Source organism: Phocoena sinus, chromosome 8 (assembly GCF_008692025.1).
Source record: "Phocoena sinus isolate mPhoSin1 chromosome 8, mPhoSin1.pri, whole genome shotgun sequence".
Lineage (NCBI taxonomy): Eukaryota > Metazoa > Chordata > Mammalia > Artiodactyla > Phocoenidae > Phocoena > Phocoena sinus.
The window spans coordinates 4,252,985-4,270,883 of NC_045770.1; the positions used below are offsets into that span (position 1 = coordinate 4,252,985).

Below are 17,899 nucleotides of genomic sequence, written 5' to 3' on the forward strand. Positions count from 1 at the left end.
CTGCAAGGAAGGGAGAGGAGGCAGGCGGTCTTGGGTCTTTTGGGGGAACTTCTGTGAGATTCCCAAATTATTTAGCTTAGCCCCAAGTTATTTTTCTTAGAAAACAACAAAAACACAAGTCAGCACTGGTTGTGGTTTTCTGAGAAGGAGACAAGGTCCCAGTTCACAAATGTCCAAAAGAGACGCGCCCCCATCCCAACAAGCTGAGGAAGTAGGGCCACCCTGCGGCCCCGTGGGTGGGGTCTGAAAGAGCAGGCTTAGGGAGTGCGCTGGCACCTCGTTATGTATCTGGCTCCTTCCTCGGCTTCTCTTTTACTATCAGAGGGTCAACTATACAGAGTCGGTACCTCTGAGAGAGCTGGTTTGGAAGGAAGGCACTTGTGTTAGGGTCTGGAGGCCAAGCCGGACGCCCCCTTCCTCGGGCCTCCGTAGCAGCACCACCGGGATCTGCCTAGGACTCAGGACCGCATCAACTCAGGCTCAAATCCTTACTCTCTACCTACAAGCTACGTGACCTGGGCGGACACTTAACCTCTTTAAACCTCGGATCCCCAAATGGGCAACACACCCAGTCCCTACCTCAGAGGGTTATTGTGAAGATAACAATATAAACGAGAGCATCCACGCACAGTGCTTAGCCGAGGCTGGCGTATTCTACAGCGGTGGCCGCTACTTTGTGGGCCACAACAGCAGCCCGCAAATAAATAGAAACTGATTGCACACCCTGATCTCAGGGCCTGGGCTCGGCAGCTTGTCTATTTCTCGTGCAGACCCACAGCTTTTTTTTAAATTTATTTTTGGCTGCCTTGGGTCTTTGTTGCTGCACACGGGATTTCTCTAGTTGCGGCGAGCGGGGGCTACACTTCTTTGCGGTGTGCGGGCTTCTCATTGCGGTGGCTTCTCTTGTTGCAGAGCATGGGCTCTAGGTGCGCGGGCTTCAGTAGTTGCAGGGCATGGGCTCAGTAGTTGTGGCTCGCGGGCTCTAGAGCGCAGGCTCAGTAGTTGTGGCACACAGGCTTAGCTGCTCCGCGGCATATGGGATCTTCCCGGACCAGGGCTCAAACCTGTGTCCCCTGCACTGGCAGGCAGATTCTCAACCACTGTGCCACCAGGGAAGCCCCCAGACCCACAGCTCTGAGAGATCCCTACAGACGTCGAGAACCGGCAGGGAATGGAAGAAAGCAGGCCTGCGCAGGAGGAGGCAGAGGGACAGCTTCTCAGCCCGCCTCGCACTCGAGTGGGTCAGGTCACCTCTGCAGCCCCCTGTCACCTACCTCCCAAGACTGTTAGGAAAAGATAATGACAGCCTAGAACACGAAAGTGCTATTTAAGCTGCAAAGGGGCTTCCACGTGGAAGGCCTCACACACTGGAGGCAGCTGATGGGACCAGGACAAACAGTGGGCTTTAGGCAAACTGTCCATAAAATGGGAGAAACATCACAAACCTCCCGACGTTACTGAAGGCTCCCCACTTGGTGCCTGCACGCGGCAGGTGCTCGGTGAATCCCGGCCCCTCCCCTGCTCAACCTGCACCGGGAACACAGTCTCCCCAGCACGAGCCCGTCCCAGATCTGACTTCAATTTTCTAACTGCATTCTTCCCCGCCCCCTGGCCCCCCGCTGCCAAGCTGGGCTGTTACCGCACACGCACCTTCGTTCTCAGGCAGGGATGGGAAGGGATGGAGGGGGTGGAACGGCAGGACCTCGTCGCTCTCCTCCGAGCTCACCCGCACGTCCACGGGGGTCTCTGAGATGGAGGCGGTGAACTGGTCCATGTCTGCTCGCTGTTCTTGAAGCAGCTCATCTGACAAAGACAGACACGCAGGAGCCAGCTTTTCAGAAGGATCTGGTTTCTAGGCACAGGATAGCCTGCATGGGGCTAATTCGTGTCATTAAGGGTGGGATGTGAGCTCTGCCTGAAGGGGCGTCTCACCAGCTCGCAACACAGGCCACGCACGACCCCCTCCTCTCTCCTGAGGGTGTGCTCCCTGACCCTGCTGACTGCAGAACCTCGGCGCTGGGAACCCCACGGCTGCATCCTGGGCCCCCCTCTCTCCTCGATCAACTCCCTCTGGGTAAGTGGTTTCCTCCTACGGCGCAGTTTTAAATACCATCCACGGATCGTGACTCCCAAACCTGTATCTTGCACCTGCATCCCCGACCTCTGGCTCATCCACCTGGTAGCCTACTGCACACCTCTACTTAATGTCTGAGGGCAATTTCTATTTTAACAGGTAAAGAGAATGCAGCACCTGAGCAAAATGTAGCCTCACCACCCACTCAGCTGCTCACAGGGAAAAGGCGCAGAGCCAATGCTTTTCTTTCTCTCAACCCCCTGCCCTATTCAGCCCATCAGCGCATCCTGTTCACCCTTCCTCTGAAACATATCCTCAGGACCACTCATATCTCCATCTCCTCCATTCCCATCTCTGTGCACTCAGCCATCCCCTCTCTCCTGGATTTTTACAATTGCTTCCTGGGTGGTTTCCAATTTTCATCAACTCTCAACATAGCCGTCTAGTAATTGTTTTTTAAAGTTCACATTTTTAAAAAACATATTCCAGATCTAGTCACCTGCTGGTTTAAAACCCTCGAAGGGCTTTCAATTATCCTAGAATAAAATCCAAACTCCTTGATGGTGCTAAAATCTCTCTACTCAAACGTCAGGCTCCGCAGTGGTCGCTTCCTGTGCTCAGTGTTTCCCCCCCTGGGGTTGCCGTGTGGAGGGCGCCTCCTTATCATTCGGATCTCAGGTTTCCCCCAAGGGAGCCTGACCACCAGGCACCCTCCCTGTCCCACCCCAGTTTCACCTCTGGCACAGCACCCATCCCCACGGACACTCGTTTTCCTGACCGTTCCCTCCTCCTAAAATGTGGGCTCCAGGAGGTCTGTCTACTGGTGCACATTTTACTCTGTGCCACACAGTAGACACAACGAACGTTTGCTGGATAAATGAAGAAGAGAAAGACCAGAAGGGGGAGAAGAAGTGAGAACGTGAATAAGTAGATGCCTTAAAATACGCCAGCAGTTAAGGGGCAAAGGGTAACGGGAGACTCGCTCAGTGCCTTGCAAATTCACACCCTAGATTTTTCTTCCGGTAACAGAGTGAAGGTCAATGAAACTCAAGGCTCTGTGGCTCCCAGCCAGGGCTTGACCCTGCCACGTGAGCCCCAGACTTCTGAGCCCGTGGCACGCTAATGCCTAGCTTCGTGGCCTCGCTTGTCCTGTTTCTCTCATCTGGCACCGCCATCACTCCTGAGCACAAGCCCCGCCTGACCTTGATGCAAACAGTCAGCACCCACCAATTTCCTCTTGGATTTCTTGGGCCACGTAAGGTACTTTGTAGAGCAGAGAAAGGCTCTGGTTCCTTCTTTCTTCAATCACGTGGAGATGTGTCATCACCTGCAAGCACAGGATGCGGGGAGAGGCCTTGTCACCAGAACAGCCGGGCCAGCCTGACACCCACACGCTTCTGCAAAGACCTATGTTCTCTACAGAGTCCGGCAAAGCAGCTGGTCAGGGGGGCAGTATGAATCCTCCCCGTGTTTACTGGCCACTGTAGTGCAAGAATGCGTGTATCACCTCTCGGTGATCTAAGGGATTTATCCGGAGAGTGCTCCAAGTTAAGGGAAAATTTTTAAAAATTCCCTTGGCCAAGTATTGATTTGGTTTGCCCAGGAGGCACTTGCTAACTGTACTATAAAAAAAGAACCCGAATTTGTACAATGCCAAACACTCAGTAAGGGCCTTCTGAGTGAAAGAGGAAACGAGTTGGTCAATTTTTACCACTGGTCAGACAAGAAGAGGCAACAAGGGAATGAAATCACTGGTTAAAAAGTAGATTTGAGGGGTGAGGCCATTCATGGATTTTGCTTAGTGAAGCAGCTGCCTGAAGTGATTACCACAGTGAGCACCAGAACCAGTTTGTTCCTACTTAACTAAATTAGCCATTCCTCCCAAACTGCACGCGGGGCTGCCCTGGTGGCGCGGCGGTTGGGAGTCCGCCTGCTGATGCAGCGGACGCGGGTTCGTGCCCCGGTGCGGGAGGATCCCATATGCCGCGGAGCGGGTGGGCCCGTGAGCCGTGGCCGCTGAGCCTGCGCGTCCGGGGCCTGTGCTCTGCAACGGGAGACACCACAGCAGGGAGAGGCCCGCGTACCGCAAAAAAAACACAAAAAAACCGCACATTGAAGTATAAATAAACCTGATTTTTATGGGGTGATAAGGAAGGCATATCTACCAACTGTCTTACATAGCTCACTGCCTTTTCTGAATGCAGAAGTTCCAAGGTTGTTCATCCAAAAAAAAAAAAAGTCATTAAAGTGGTCACTGAATTTAATTAAAAAAATGTTTTTTGTCACTGAATTTGAGAGGTTTTCAGGGTGGAAATGGAAGGAGATTTGGACTACATCCACCCCAATGACACTGTGAAGCACATGGCTGTACATCACACAAGCTCCTCAGGAAGGCTAATCCCACTGGGCTACACCTGCAGCCACCGAGCTCTTCCTAAAGAGGGCGCTCTGAGCCAATGGATTAATTATGTGGGCTTGAAGCCATTAACATGAAGGGTCAAAATGAAAAAAAGTTAAATGGAAAGATGCTTTTATTGTAGATTGATGTCCCTCTGACCTATAAAAGCAAAGATGAAAGCAATTTAATTTTATACTTGCCGTTCTTTCAATCAAGTAAATTGATGGGAAAGCACCAGAGTGAGTGCTTTGGAGAAAAAATGCAAGTAGAAATGGAAGGGTGAGCTCCCCAGTCTCAGCAGTGGTGACATTGCCATATGTTAGAGGAGTTAAGGAGCCTGGCAGAGGACGGTTCCTACACCCAAGAGGACAAGACCACAGGGTGGGATGCTGGGCGCCAGGGTCTTTGGAGGGCCGCCCGGAGCTGCAGTGTGGGGCGGGAGGCAGCAGTACATCACTCACACCTCAAATCGAGTGCACATGTTCTAAGAGGCTCAACGTATTTGGGGTTTTCCAGAGTTTACATAACAGGACAGGGAACAGGCCAAAGGCTAGTGTAATCCAGCGGCCGAGCTGCCCCAGAATTAAGGGCTCCGAGCAGACAGTAAACATCACACAGTAAAGATGCTCCACCTCCCAGGGCACTCAGGTGGTACACCCTGATCCTGGCTCACAGGTTAATTGAACACACTGATCAAGGTCTCACCTTTCCTTCTATTCTCACCATACAAGACAGGCTGTTTTTCTATAAAGTACTACATAATAGTCTAGATTTTCTACAAAAAAAAAAAAATTGAAAAAAGATTACATTTTAACTTTATTAATTTTTTTTTTGGCCATGTCATGCGGCCTGTGGGATCTCAGTTCCTCGACCGGGATTGAACCTGTGCCTCCTGCACTGGAAGTGTGGAATCTTAATCACTGGACCTCCAGGGAAGACCTACGTTTAAAAAAAAAAAAAAAAATCGGGTAGACCCAAAAAATTCTAACCCCTGTCAGGATGTAAGCTTTTCCCACCTGAGCTTCCCGGAAGCTACCCGAGGTCTGCTGGCCTTTCCTCCTTCTCTTCTACTCCATCCAGCTTCAAACAGAGCCTTAGCTCCAGGCCCCCAGCAGAGGCCCCGGGGGTCCCCAGACCCATGCCCTTCCCACTCTTTAGGACACTGAGTTCTTTCATTCCCTGAACACCCAGCTGCTAACGTGGGCTCCGTATGTTTAAGGACAATTCTTCTCCATCTTCACAGTTAACATAATTAATTTCACACAACTGTGAGCTGCTCAAGGGCACACAGGATTCAACTATGTGTGGTGAGATGCTGGAGCAGAACTGGGCAGCAGATGGGGCCGTAGGGGAGCCCCCCAGGGCTTCTGGGAAGTTCCCCTACGATCACACCACAGGAGCAACAGGAGGCAGGAGGGGACAGGTTCCCAGCCTGTGCACGCTGCGTCCCCACAAAGCAGCACAGGGCTGGGTTTAAAATACAGGAGGAAATAGAGTAAGATCAGTTATGGCATCACAAGGCCCTCTAGGAAAACCAACAGGCACACTGTTTTAAAGGAAGCTAGTGGTCTTGGAGGCAAGTTCATTTCTATGAATACAAGACAGTAAAAGTCAAGTTAATACATGGTCAAAACAAAAATTAGAAATGTAGGTCCAGAAACAAACCTCTATAGATGACTGCAAAGACCAGCAGGGGACAAAACCCAGGGATGTAAAGTGTCTAAACACGAAAACTATACTGTACAAAAGAGACCAATTTTTAAGATGTGCTTGCCTAGAAAGAGATTTCAAATATTAATTCTGGTGGGACCCTCAGCTAGAAATAAACTGATATAAAAATGATCTCTTCAATATCATCATGCATTCCTAAACCTTCAAGAACAGTTTAAGTAGGGCATACTTAATATTAAAAAGTATGGAAAAGATATTTTTCAAATAGTACCTTTGCAAAAACCAACTCTTGTACCTACTGTCTCTGGAAATCCAAAATAGTTTCCTGAGGACTAAAAACAATAAGCATGACCATCCGTGCTGCCCGACCACCGGTCAGAGCGGTCTCTCCTCTGTCTGGTGTACCTGGGACTTCATCTGGGCCGCCTTTTCGGGGTCGACAGCCAGCACGTGCTGGTAATGACGGATGGTGTGGAGGCGATCTTTGTTCTCAGCCCGGACGTAGCGCCGCAAGGCCTGGAGAATGCGATGGGGCTACAAGAGAGAACAGTGGTTTTCACGTCCAGAGACTAGGGAACTGAAAACAGGCAGGAAGATGAAGCTTTAAAAACTCACTAAGAAAGTCAGCCTCAGTGAGGCCCAGGAATGAAAGCTGTACCTTTAAGAGCTTTACGTTACCTTCTAAGTAGCAAAAGCTAAGTTCCACAGTTATAGTGCCTCCTCAACAGACAGCATTTTCCAAAATCGCTAGCCCACCGTCTTCCTCCAATCTGTCTGTCCCCTTTCCTGAGCTCGGCGCCTGCCACCATAATTACAAGCACAGGGTGACCTGTGTCACCCAGAAGACTTTACTTGCTTAAGGAGGCTACAAATACCCTCCTTTTCGATCCTCTCCATCCCCCAGAGCAAGGCAAGTTAGAGCTAAGGGATAAAGTTTGACACCACTGGCAGATAAGAGCTGCGATATAAATTAACTTATCACCTTATTTAGAATAGAACTGGTTCAAAAGCCTTTGTCCATGGAAGACGTGTTTTTATTCTTTGAAAGTAAGGCTACTATAAAAATGCAATAACTGGGGAACTACCAACCAACACCCTGAGGTTCTGCTTTTCCAGCGGAAGCCGTGTCCACACCACAGGCGGCCCACGGGCCCTCAAGCGTGATGTGAGCTCACACCGGTTCTACACACGCTACTTCAGCGATGCTCACCCGCGGAGGGTCGGACTGCAGAGCCGCCAGGTAGTTCTCCAGCGCCACCCGGCGGCGGTCGTTGAGCATGGCCTCCACCCGTGCCAGGTGCGTCTCCACCAGCTGCTGCTTCTCGCTGGCCGCTTCCTTCTCCAGGGCCTTCACCATGGCTTGGAAGTGCTAAACCATAAAGCAGGAACCACATCGAGTCAACGCACCTGCGGGCATCTACACTCACGGTGTCAGACCCCACTCTGTGCCTCTTCGCGCCCAGCGCCCCAGCACAGAGTCGTGTGGAGCGGGGTGCGGTCGTAGAACACCTCCTCTGACTTCCGTCTGGACACTTACAGGTGACCCTTGAACATCGCAGGGGATAAGGGCACCGATCCTCCCCGTGGTCCAAGATCCCAGTGTAACTTACAGTCGGGCCTCTGTACATGCGGTTCCGCATCCACGGATTCAGCCAACCGCCCATGTGCGGTGCTGTGGCCTTTACCGTTGAAAACAATCTGCGTGTAGGGGGACCCACGCAATTCAAACCCCTGTGGTTCAAGGGCCGACTGTACTTCCCCATCTAACGACAGCATGTATGTCTGGGCATGGGACGTGCTCCTCAGCACCTCCCTAACTGAAATCCCTAGCATGCAAGCCCAGGCCTGGCCTCTCCGTGTGCACCGCGAGGAAAGGAAGGCCGTCCTTCCCACACTGCAGCAAGGCGCCCCCAGACCACAGTCCTGTCCTGTGGCAGGTGAGGCCGAGCCATTCACACCAAGTCCCGAAGGGCGAGCTCCCTGCGGGGTGCCTGGCCAGGTCTGCAGGCACGTTGAAGGCTGCCGAGCTAAAGCTCCCTGCATGGGGTGCACTGGCTGTGTGGAAATTAACATTCACAGATTTTCTAGGTTACTGATAAAAAAGCAAAGGTGAGCCGATAAAATATCAACATCATGAGAAGAGAGGTTTCAGCTAAACATAAACACAAGCTGACTTAAGATGTAACTAGTTTTAGGAATCCCAAATCAGTCCTGTAAATTCCTGTCAACAACCTCCTCTAGTCAAAGGGAGGCAGCTGCTGTGAGTCTGATTACATTCTTAAATCCAAAGTTAAGATAAACTGATAGAGAGATTTATTTTCTGCCTTTTGACTTTTCAATAAGTCTGCAAAAAAAAAAACAAAAAAAAAACCCAGCATTCGGTACTGCAGTACTGCCGGAAAACAAGGCACAGCCTGCAAAGGAAGATGCCCGAGGACTTTTGCCGGGAAAGCAGAGTAAACACAGCCGAGCTAAGGTCACTTCCAGGCATGAGTGAGGTGTGCTCTGCTCCGAGCTTCGGTTTCCCTCCACCGTAGGTGAGCAATTCTAGAGAACGCCAGTTGGTAGGTGAAAAACAAAGCCGGCCAGTGAAAATTTCCTCGTAACATAAGCGCTCAACCAAAAGGGGGTGTCAAACTCTAACTTGTGGGGACTGTGGCTCCGACCATACTCCAAAGGGTCAGCCTGGGAGCCCCTCTCTGGAGGACACGTCTCACCTGAATGAGAGTCTGCCTCTCTGCTTTGGGGAGGTTCTTGGCTTGAAGTTCAGCCTCTTCCCATTCCTTCTTCACCTGGAACAAAGGTCAAAGCCACTATAACCAGAATAATCTCTGAAACAATTCCCCCGTTTTCTAAAAATACTGCCAAGCCCTGAATGTAATGTGGAAAAGTGCACAAGGAAATTACATCCCACAAACCCATGAGCTCAGGGTTTGTCCCAGAACTGCTGCCTCAGAAGATGCAGGGCGTCAGCTCTCGTACCGACTTCTCAGAACTGATGTGGTTAAAACAGAGTAACAAGCAGTTCCCAGCATACAAGCCCACCACAGGGGATGTGTGGGATTTTAGGTGGTACCCAGACCTAGCAAAAAATTCCCTTTTCAATTTTTTTTTCAACCTTTCCAAGTAAGTCTAGGAGAAAGTTGCACTCTGGCGCTCTGTTGCTCTGGCACTTATAACTCCTTGAAGGAAAAGAAGCATCCCTGAAACTATGCAGGCCACAGTATCCAGCTGGAATGTTTTAACACTGTTTGCTTTGATCCAGTATCTTTTTCTAGTTACCTTGTTCTAATGGCAAATGATACTAGCTTTCTACTTACAGTATTGATATAAAGTTTCCTTCTTCAAAATAAAAAAATTTAAAAAGCTAGTTCATGGCAAAGAAAAAGCAGCAGAACGTAATGTTTACAGGAAGCGCTCCTCGGCAGAGTCTGGAACAGAGAAGCACTCAGAGGATAATTCCATTATCATGGACAGAGGGAGGGGACTAGCTCCGCCCCGAAGGCAGGCCGGCCTACGCTCTCACACCTCACCTGTCCTAACTCGGTTATTAGCGCAACAACCTGGGGAGGTGGCATCCCTCCGCCTCAGCCACGAACCCCAAGTCAGCTGACGCCTGACAGCACGCAGATAAGGGAGCCCGAGGTTTACCCTGTCCATCCGGTGTCGGTGCCGGATCTCCAGCTGCTCCTTGGCCTTCTGGAAGCGTGCGTGCTCGTTGTCGTCTGCTGAGGTCTCGAAATACACGTCGACATCGTTGGTCGGCAGTGGAGTTGGGGGAACTGAAACAAAGGGACCAGAGGGTTCTCTCCAGGGGCCAGCCCCACGCTGAAGTCGCACGATGCTCAGGGAGCGAAGCCTGGCTGGGCCTGCAGACGGGACCGGCGTGTCCAGCCAGCACCGCGCTCAAGGGCAGGGTGCGCCCGTCTGCTGGGACTCCACTCCATCTTCCTTACCCAGTATCCAGCCACCAGGCCTGTCCGCACTCCCCCCCGTACTTCAGGACCAGTGAGGCATCTATTTAGGACTTCAGGGGCAGAAAAGGAAACCACTTCTATACCTTCCCGCAGTTCTTGAAACCTTAAAACCTAAACAAGAACTGCCCTATTGAGAGCATCTGACCAGAGACAGGGCTGAAGTCAGACGTGCAAAGGCACTGCAGGGCTCAGGTCTCCTCTTTTTCTCTGGCTATTTTTAGGTCACAACTCACTTTGGGCAACTGATTCAGCTGAATGCTCTTTGCACACAGACTGGGCAGAGAAAGTCCAAATGCTTCAGCTCCAGCTGCTTAGTTTTCAGTTCCAATGGAGGTCTTTCAGCCCCAGCCCCACAGCAGGGGCAATGTACTGGACAAGGGCTTACCACGAGTGTGAAGATGCTTTGGGCTTTTCTATCCATGGCACTCACTGGCCCCACCAGGCCACCACCCAGGGAACAAACCCGTTAGAACAAACACTCCGCACTAGTCTAAGTTCCTGAGTTCCTACCAGCCCCAGGCAGACGTGCGTCTGCACAAAGGAGCTTATCCTAACCCAGGAAGGGTTGAGATGACAAGTCTACCTCTTAAGAAATACCTGTGGAAATTCTCATTACCCCAACTCACTGGGGATTTCCCAGGCCAAGGAGGAATGTCAGGCAACCTCCTTACACAACTTGTTCCATCGGGACACACTTGAGAGCCACTTGGAGAGCAAAGGCCAAGTTCAACGAATTTTAATTCAAAAACAAATTCTCCCAGTTTCCAGAACTGCGTGATTTTAACACAACATGAGACCAGCTGTGTAAACGATGAGTGTGACCACAAGTACGTCAGCCACTCCGCAGTCCTTAAATCGGGGTGGGGTGTCTTCATTCACCCTCTTTCACTGAGTTTTAACCCTAGAAGCTATGGCTTAAGTCTTGTCGAGAACATCTGCCTCCTACATTAATTTAAATAGGATCTCAACAGCCAATTTCCAGACTATAACTAAATCAGAATATATACAGCTAGCTTCAGAAACCACATTCCCCACAATACTCAAAAGCTCAGCCAGGAGAATTTCGAAGCACTGAATTCCACTGGTGCCGACAAACACGTCGCCATTGGCGGCGCATGTCCGCAGCTTAAAGGCTTACCTGTTGGAGGCAGAGCCTTTGGTTCATATCCCCGGGCCGGATGAAGGTAATACAAGCAAGCACAAGCTGCCGCTGCCCCACCCCACCCCCGCCCCACGCCGGAAAGAGAGGGCAAAGGGGCAGCAGGTCTGGAGGTTTGGTTCTGAAGACACGATGGGATGGGCTCAAACCTAGAACCACATCCCTCTGTCTGTGTGCAAGCGACCAGCTCAGGAAGCCGGAAATGCGCAGGCCTCAGTCCCCTTCAAGGAGGGAAGCAAACTTGCCCACAGGAGCAGTGATGCTTCTAGGCTCCGAAGCCCTCCAGCCGGGCCCCAAGCACATGGCCTGTCGGGAAGCACGACCTTGCAGGCTTCGCAACTGTTCACGCTCCAGCAATCTGCCAGTCCCCGGTGTCTTACGACACCGTCCACCTGACCCTCTGGGTAAAGACTGCACCTCCACATTCAGCGAGACCTTTAACGACCCAGATTCCTCAGGCTTTGACCCCAAACAGCGTTTTGTTGCCCCTTAGTTTAAGAAGTTTTACAAAGCAGGAAGTATCACAAAAATTTCTGTCTCCATCTTTCCTAAATAAAAAAGTTTCTGCCACCAACGTTCCCCAAGGGCTCATTTGTCTTCTCATCTTTTCAATCATTTCAAATAAAAAGTTCACCAAGCAGCAGCTGGAGTGGAAGCACTAAAAGTAAACCATATCATATTAAGATTTAAATAATCTTTTGGTTGGGGAAGGAAAGAGGGAACAAGATGGCATATGAACGAAAAACCGTCAGAAGCTACAGCCACAAATCTTTAGGGCAAATACCAGGAATGGCAGCACAGCTCATTATTCTAGAATCAGAATGAAGAAGGGTCTGCCTAGCCAGAGGGTTTTCCTACACACGTGTCAGAAGTGCTCCAGACAAGAAAGAGGGTCTTAAACAGGAGAAGGGGGAACTATGAAGAAAGGCAACCTACCGACAGCGAAGTAAACCTGACTCAACTGAACGCTGAATTTCTTTGTGACCAAAGAACGCATAAACTAAAACTCCTGAAGCTAGGCCTGATCCAGCGCTGCCAGAATACTGGGGAAACGGAGTCACCACCACTTGGCTGCAGAGCACGCTCCCTGGAGTGCGTATGGCAAGATGTTCCAGTGTTCTCGGCTCCCTGAAGTGTCCTTATTGTCACTTCTTTGGAGAGCGGGTGATCCCCTTAGCTAGTGTGCATCATGGGGGGGTCGGCACAGGGCCGCTCAACACAAGAGTGAGAGAGAAAAGCCTGGACACAAGATGTGCAGAACTCACGACCTGTGCGCTTGTCCTTCGTGCATTTCAGCCTCAGACAGAGGAGGGCAGGGCCGCCTTCCCAACCCAACCAACACGGAGGCTCCGGATGAGAAAGGGCAGGCCCCTGGCTCCCCGCTGTGGCAGGGAGGGAGCGTCATCTCCTCCGCCATCACTGCTCCCATTATCACCGCTGTCACCACCTCCATCACCACCATCACCACCACCATCACCATCATCACCTCCACTACCATCACCTCCTCCACCACCTCCACCATCACCTCCACCATCACCATCACCTCCTCCACCACCTCCACCATCACCATCACCTCCACCTCCTCCTCCACCACCTCCACCATCACCATCACCTCCACCATCACCATCACCTCCTCCACCACCATCACCTCCACCATCACCATCACCTCCTCCACCACCTCCACCATCACCATCACCTCCACCTCCTCCTCCACCACCTCCACCATCACCATCACCTCCACCATCACCACCTCCACCATCATCACCTCCACCACCACCATCACCATCACCTCCACCACCTCCACCATCACCTCCTCCACCACCACCACCACCACCTCCACCTCCACGGGCCCACGGCGAGCACAGGACACGGAAAACTGAGCTGACAACTGCCGACAGGAAAGCAAAGCTAGATCTAGAAAGCACAGAGAGAAGAGCAGACGACCAACAGCGAACACCGAGTGGGCAGGGAGCACCACACAGACGCGGTCACGAGGACACCGGGGGACAGAACGCTGGACGGGATGGAGCTGCACAGCCAGGGCGGCGGGACTTACTCATCACTTTACACACAGCCATACAATACTCCTCAGACTCAAAATTGTTCCTGTTGCCGCCGCAGCCGCCATATATAAAGCGCACGCACTTCCCCTTGGAGAGGTCGAAGTACCACCGGGGCATCACGGCCCGGCAGGGCCCCGTCAGCGCCTCCTGGGAGCAGACAGCTGTGTGGAAACGGTCAGAATGTCAGCAGGGGCCGGGCAGCAGCTCCAGCGGTTCACAGAGCTACAGACCAGCAAGGGGAGAAGGACCAGGCGACGCTTAACATCAGCGAAGGCCAAGATGGGACAGCACCGGGCGCCCAGGCCAACGAAGTTGCCAACTCCTGCCAGCCAGCACCGAGGATGCGGTCGTTTTCCTTCCTGATGCAAGAGAGACCCTTAGGTCCTGAGAATATGGACTGGTGCTTTCCGCACTGTCTAGAGTCTAGAGCGGGGCAGGGCTGACATGGAGGAGCCTCACGCTTCTGATCTGTGAGGTGGGGACAGCTGCCTGGTTTGGCCGTCTCGGGGGTGTCAAGGGCAGAAGGAGACAGTGCAGGGGCAGAGGCTGTTTCACTGGCGGTAACCATCGTAAACGCTACTTAGGCCCCCGGAGAGGACGAGTGTACGTTTTATGTTCTCCAGGGTGAATCACAAACTTCTGGACTCATTGAGTCATCTGCTCCTCGTTGAATCCTGAATAATTCTTCAGATCTTAATTGGTTTCGAATATACTATGAGCAGGAGGCCGCACATAAAATGGTCTAGAACTGTCACAACTTTTTTTTTTTTTTTTTAATGGTGAAATGAAAACACTGCTGGCCCTGATCCCTTACCCGGTAGGTCATCAAATTCCACCCTCCCAGCTGCAAACCTCTTTCTGATGGACAAACAGGGCAGCCTACAGATGGGAACACACTCAGGAAAGGAACCAAGGAAGTGACTTCCACTCCAACAGGTTGGGGCTTCAGCAGTTACTGAGGAAGGGGAGCCCCCTCAGGAGAGAACATTTCCGGCTGGATGTGGAAGAATCCTGCCCGATGGCAGACCACGTGGTCTCTCTGACTCTCTAGTTAAGTCCTTACAATGTGAAGCTTAGTTTCCTGATTAAAATCTGTCAACCGCCAGACCCTGCAGTGCCCAGAGCTGACCTCACCTTCGGGGCATGAAGCCACCCTCCTGACTTACCTGTGAGGAAAGCAGTCTCTAGGCAAATTAGAGAATATTAACAAATTCTAAGTAAATGACCGCCAGGTGGATTTTACAGCCGCGGCGGCTCTCCGTGGGGTTACCTCTGACGCCGTGAGAGATCTCCTTCTCTGCAGTGGTCCCATGGCGGCTGGGCTGGGTCGGGCTCTCCTCGTGGCGGCCGTCTCCCTTGAAGGCGTCGTAGTAGTAATTGCGATCTTCCACCACTTCCTCCTCACCCTCGTCCACAGCTGCTTCTGTGAAGTCTTCCAAATCTGCTTCGGTAGGAAATTCACTAAAGGTCACAATAAAAAAGGAAGGTTAATACCAGTGGCTATGCACAGAGCGCAACAATGAGTCCCTTCCCTGTTCTGAAACACAAAGACAGAGGCAGGAAATAAGCTCAGCCCATGGTGAGCCGTGCCGCTAAAGCCCTCAGCCCGGCCGCCTCAGTGGAAGGGGACCACCAGGCAGCAGGGGCTGGGCTAACCTGCAGAAAGGCACGTGGCCGGGGTGACACGCAGCTGAAGGCCACTGGCGTGCCTGGGCTCAGCCACGGCCCAAATGAGATGTGCCAGCCCAGCTCTGGCAGGAACGGGCAATGCCTGCTTCGCCCGGAAGCCAGGGACCAGCAGCCACGGCCACATCCGCAGGCTCCGGGCAGGAGGTTACCTTTTATAAATATCGTAGTCTTCCTCTTCATCGTCCTCTTCATCGTCCTCCTCATCGTCCTCTTCATCGTCCTCCTCCTCTTCTTTTGACACAGCAGATTCAACAACCTTTGTCTGAGGGCAGCACACGTACTCGGTGCCGTGGAACTGGTCCACCCCACAGGGGAGCAGCATGCCATAGCTGTACAAGGTCATTCCCTGAGTCAGGCAGGCCTGAGGGAAACCCACACACCAACATCAGAGCACAGCAAGTGTGGCCAAAGACCCCCGATCCCCAGCTTTACCCAAAAGAAACCCTTACGAAACCACAACGTGAGCCTTTCTCACGGACACATACATTTTTGGCCAAAAAGTTGCGACCCTACTATTTTAAGACTTACAAATCTTGCTTAATTTGCAAGGGGGAAACATCATCTGGGCTAAAACCAATGAAAGCCCAAAGTTGGAATAAAATTAAGGAAAGGAGGTTTCTTTTAGTAATTGTCGACGCGGGTGAATGGTGGTCAATGGTAACATACATTCCTAATTGGTGAGGAATTCAGAATTACTTCAGAACTAGACAAAAGAAAGGCAACTGGCTGGAAAACCAACTTAACTCAGAGGACAAGCTAAGAAAGGGTCATTCTCCCCACGGGAAGAATGAAATGATATCTAAACCTGACAGCATGCATGTCCAGACACAGATGTCCTATAACTGGCTATTTCCACACACGCCTTAGGGTTTGGGTGGCCTTGCTGGGGGCCCTGCCGACAGAATCCTTACTTAACGATCTTTTTCATGTCCCTGACTTCAGGGGCTGAACTGTTAATACTGTGCTTCCTTACAAAAATATCTGTTCTTCTCCCAAATAGTTTTAATTTAAAAGATACAAGTAACTGTAAACTTTGATGAGGCAAAGGGAAAGAAAATTAATTTAAAATTATGGTAAGGGGCTTCCCTGGTGGCGCAGTGATTGGGAGTCCGCCTGCCAATGCAGGGGACATGGGTTCGTGCCCCGGTCCGGGAAGATCCCACATGCCGCGGAGCGGCTGGGCCCGTGAGCCATGGCCTCTGAGCCTGTGCGTCCGGAGCCTGTGCTCCGCAGCGGGAGAGGCCACAACAGTGAGAGGCCCGCGTACCGCAAAAAAAAAAATAAATAAATAAAATAATAAAATAAAATTATGGTAAGGTGTCGAGAAAAAATACTACTTTCCTAAACAACGCCCGACTTTCCCACCCACTCCTTTACCTCTTTGACCACAGTGTGCCAGTGCTGATGATTCTCGCACACCTCCATCCGCTCCTTGTGGAAAAACTGGCACTTTTCTGGAACTAGCAGAACGTCACTTACAAACTCGCCCACTGGAAAAGAGAAGCTTTGTCAGAAGCAAATCTGATCATGATTCAAGGTGAAAAGAACCCTGACTGCAGGCTACCGTGACGGTCACACAGTCACGGGCAGACAGGAGCAGTCTCTAATGCGTATACGCTGATGTGCACCTCATCTTCCGAAGCCAACTGGACGTTTCAGCTCCAGGCCAGCAGCCACAAGAGCTCAACACTCTGTTACAACCGCAAAGCCCAGGACTTCCTCACTCCTTCCTGACCTCAATCCCTTAACTTCTGGAGCAGGGCTATGGCACCCTACGGGGGAAACGGGAAGAGAACTCCCGTACATGACCTCAAACACACACAGCTACTCCCCACCACCTCTGGCTTCACATGGACAACATTCCTAGCCTCTTACTTCTATTTCTGCCCACATCAGTTCTAATAACAAAACGCCCAGGAAACTAAGACTGGGTGTTCTCCTAAAGAACAGGTGAATCTTACTTTCGCCCTTTGTGGACCTACAGACACCTAGCTCTAAGACAAACCACCACTGCGATAACTGATGCAGGTACAAATCATCAGTGGAGTGTTAATTAGGAAGGGGAACACGTGTCTTTGCAGTGGGAAGGGCTGGCAGACACTACTTTAACTGGACAAGCTGACTTAAGTGATGTTCTAAGAACAGATCACCTACACAGTCTTTCTGCCAAAATATGTCATTTGACTCTAATCATACAAAACAATAGGACAAATTCAAATTCAGAGATAGTGCTAAGCAAATGACCTAGACTCTTAAAAGATATTATTGTCATAAAATATTCAGGGACCTCCCTGTGGTCCAGTGGTTAAGACTGCACTTCCAGTGCAGGGGGCACGGGTTCAATCCCTAGTCAGGGACCTAAGATCCCGCATGCCGCCAAAAAAATAAAGTAATATAAAATAAATAAAAGATTCAAAAGAAAAAGCTGAGGAAATGCCTAGATTAAATATAATGTATGACCCTTTTTAAAAGGGAGCTGTAAAGGACATTATTTGAACATTTAGGACAATTGTCCCATGTGTGATCGCTGTATCACAGTCATACAGGAGAATGCCCTCGCTCTTAAGAAAAGCAAGCTGAAAACTACTTGGAGGTGAACTATCTTAGTGTCCCAACTCACTTTCAGATGGCCTAACAATGAAAAGTAAGTAAGACACACACAATGCACACAGTGAGATAGATAAGGCAAAACTGGGAAACACAGGTAACAGGTATGGAGTACTGTATAGTACTACTGCATTTTTTTATAGGTCTGAAACCTTTCAAAAATAAAAAGCTGGGGGAAAAATACACATAGCTGCTTAGAAAATAGAGTCCTTATCTCTTAGAAATACATGCTGAAGTATTTACAGGAAAATAAAAACGGTA

General features: G+C 50.8%; 1 protein-coding gene across 15 annotated transcripts in view; it reads right to left on the reverse strand.

The window, feature by feature from the left end:
- APLP2 (amyloid beta precursor like protein 2) overlaps nucleotides 1–17,899 on the reverse strand; it is a 72,609-nt gene that overhangs the window by 6,800 nt on the left and 47,910 nt on the right. For 8 of the 15 annotated variants that reach the window (XM_032639420.1, XM_032639426.1, XM_032639428.1 and 5 more), the window contains exons 4-12: nucleotides 16,409–16,521; nucleotides 15,181–15,392; nucleotides 14,613–14,803; nucleotides 9,795–9,925; nucleotides 8,861–8,935; nucleotides 7,354–7,512; nucleotides 6,549–6,677; nucleotides 3,302–3,401; nucleotides 1,651–1,803 (exon numbers count right to left, since the gene is read on the reverse strand). In XM_032639420.1, the coding sequence (XP_032495311.1) occupies nucleotides 1,651–1,803; nucleotides 3,302–3,401; nucleotides 6,549–6,677; nucleotides 7,354–7,512; nucleotides 8,861–8,935; nucleotides 9,795–9,925; nucleotides 14,613–14,803; nucleotides 15,181–15,392; nucleotides 16,409–16,521 (1,263 nt within the window). Of the gene's footprint in view, nucleotides 1–1,650; nucleotides 1,804–3,301; nucleotides 3,402–6,548; nucleotides 6,678–7,353; nucleotides 7,513–8,860; nucleotides 8,936–9,794; nucleotides 9,926–13,335; nucleotides 13,504–14,612; nucleotides 14,804–15,180; nucleotides 15,393–16,408; nucleotides 16,522–17,899 lie in introns of all 15 variants that reach the window. The other 7 variants (XM_032639416.1, XM_032639418.1, XM_032639415.1 and 4 more) reach the window with 1 other exon arrangement.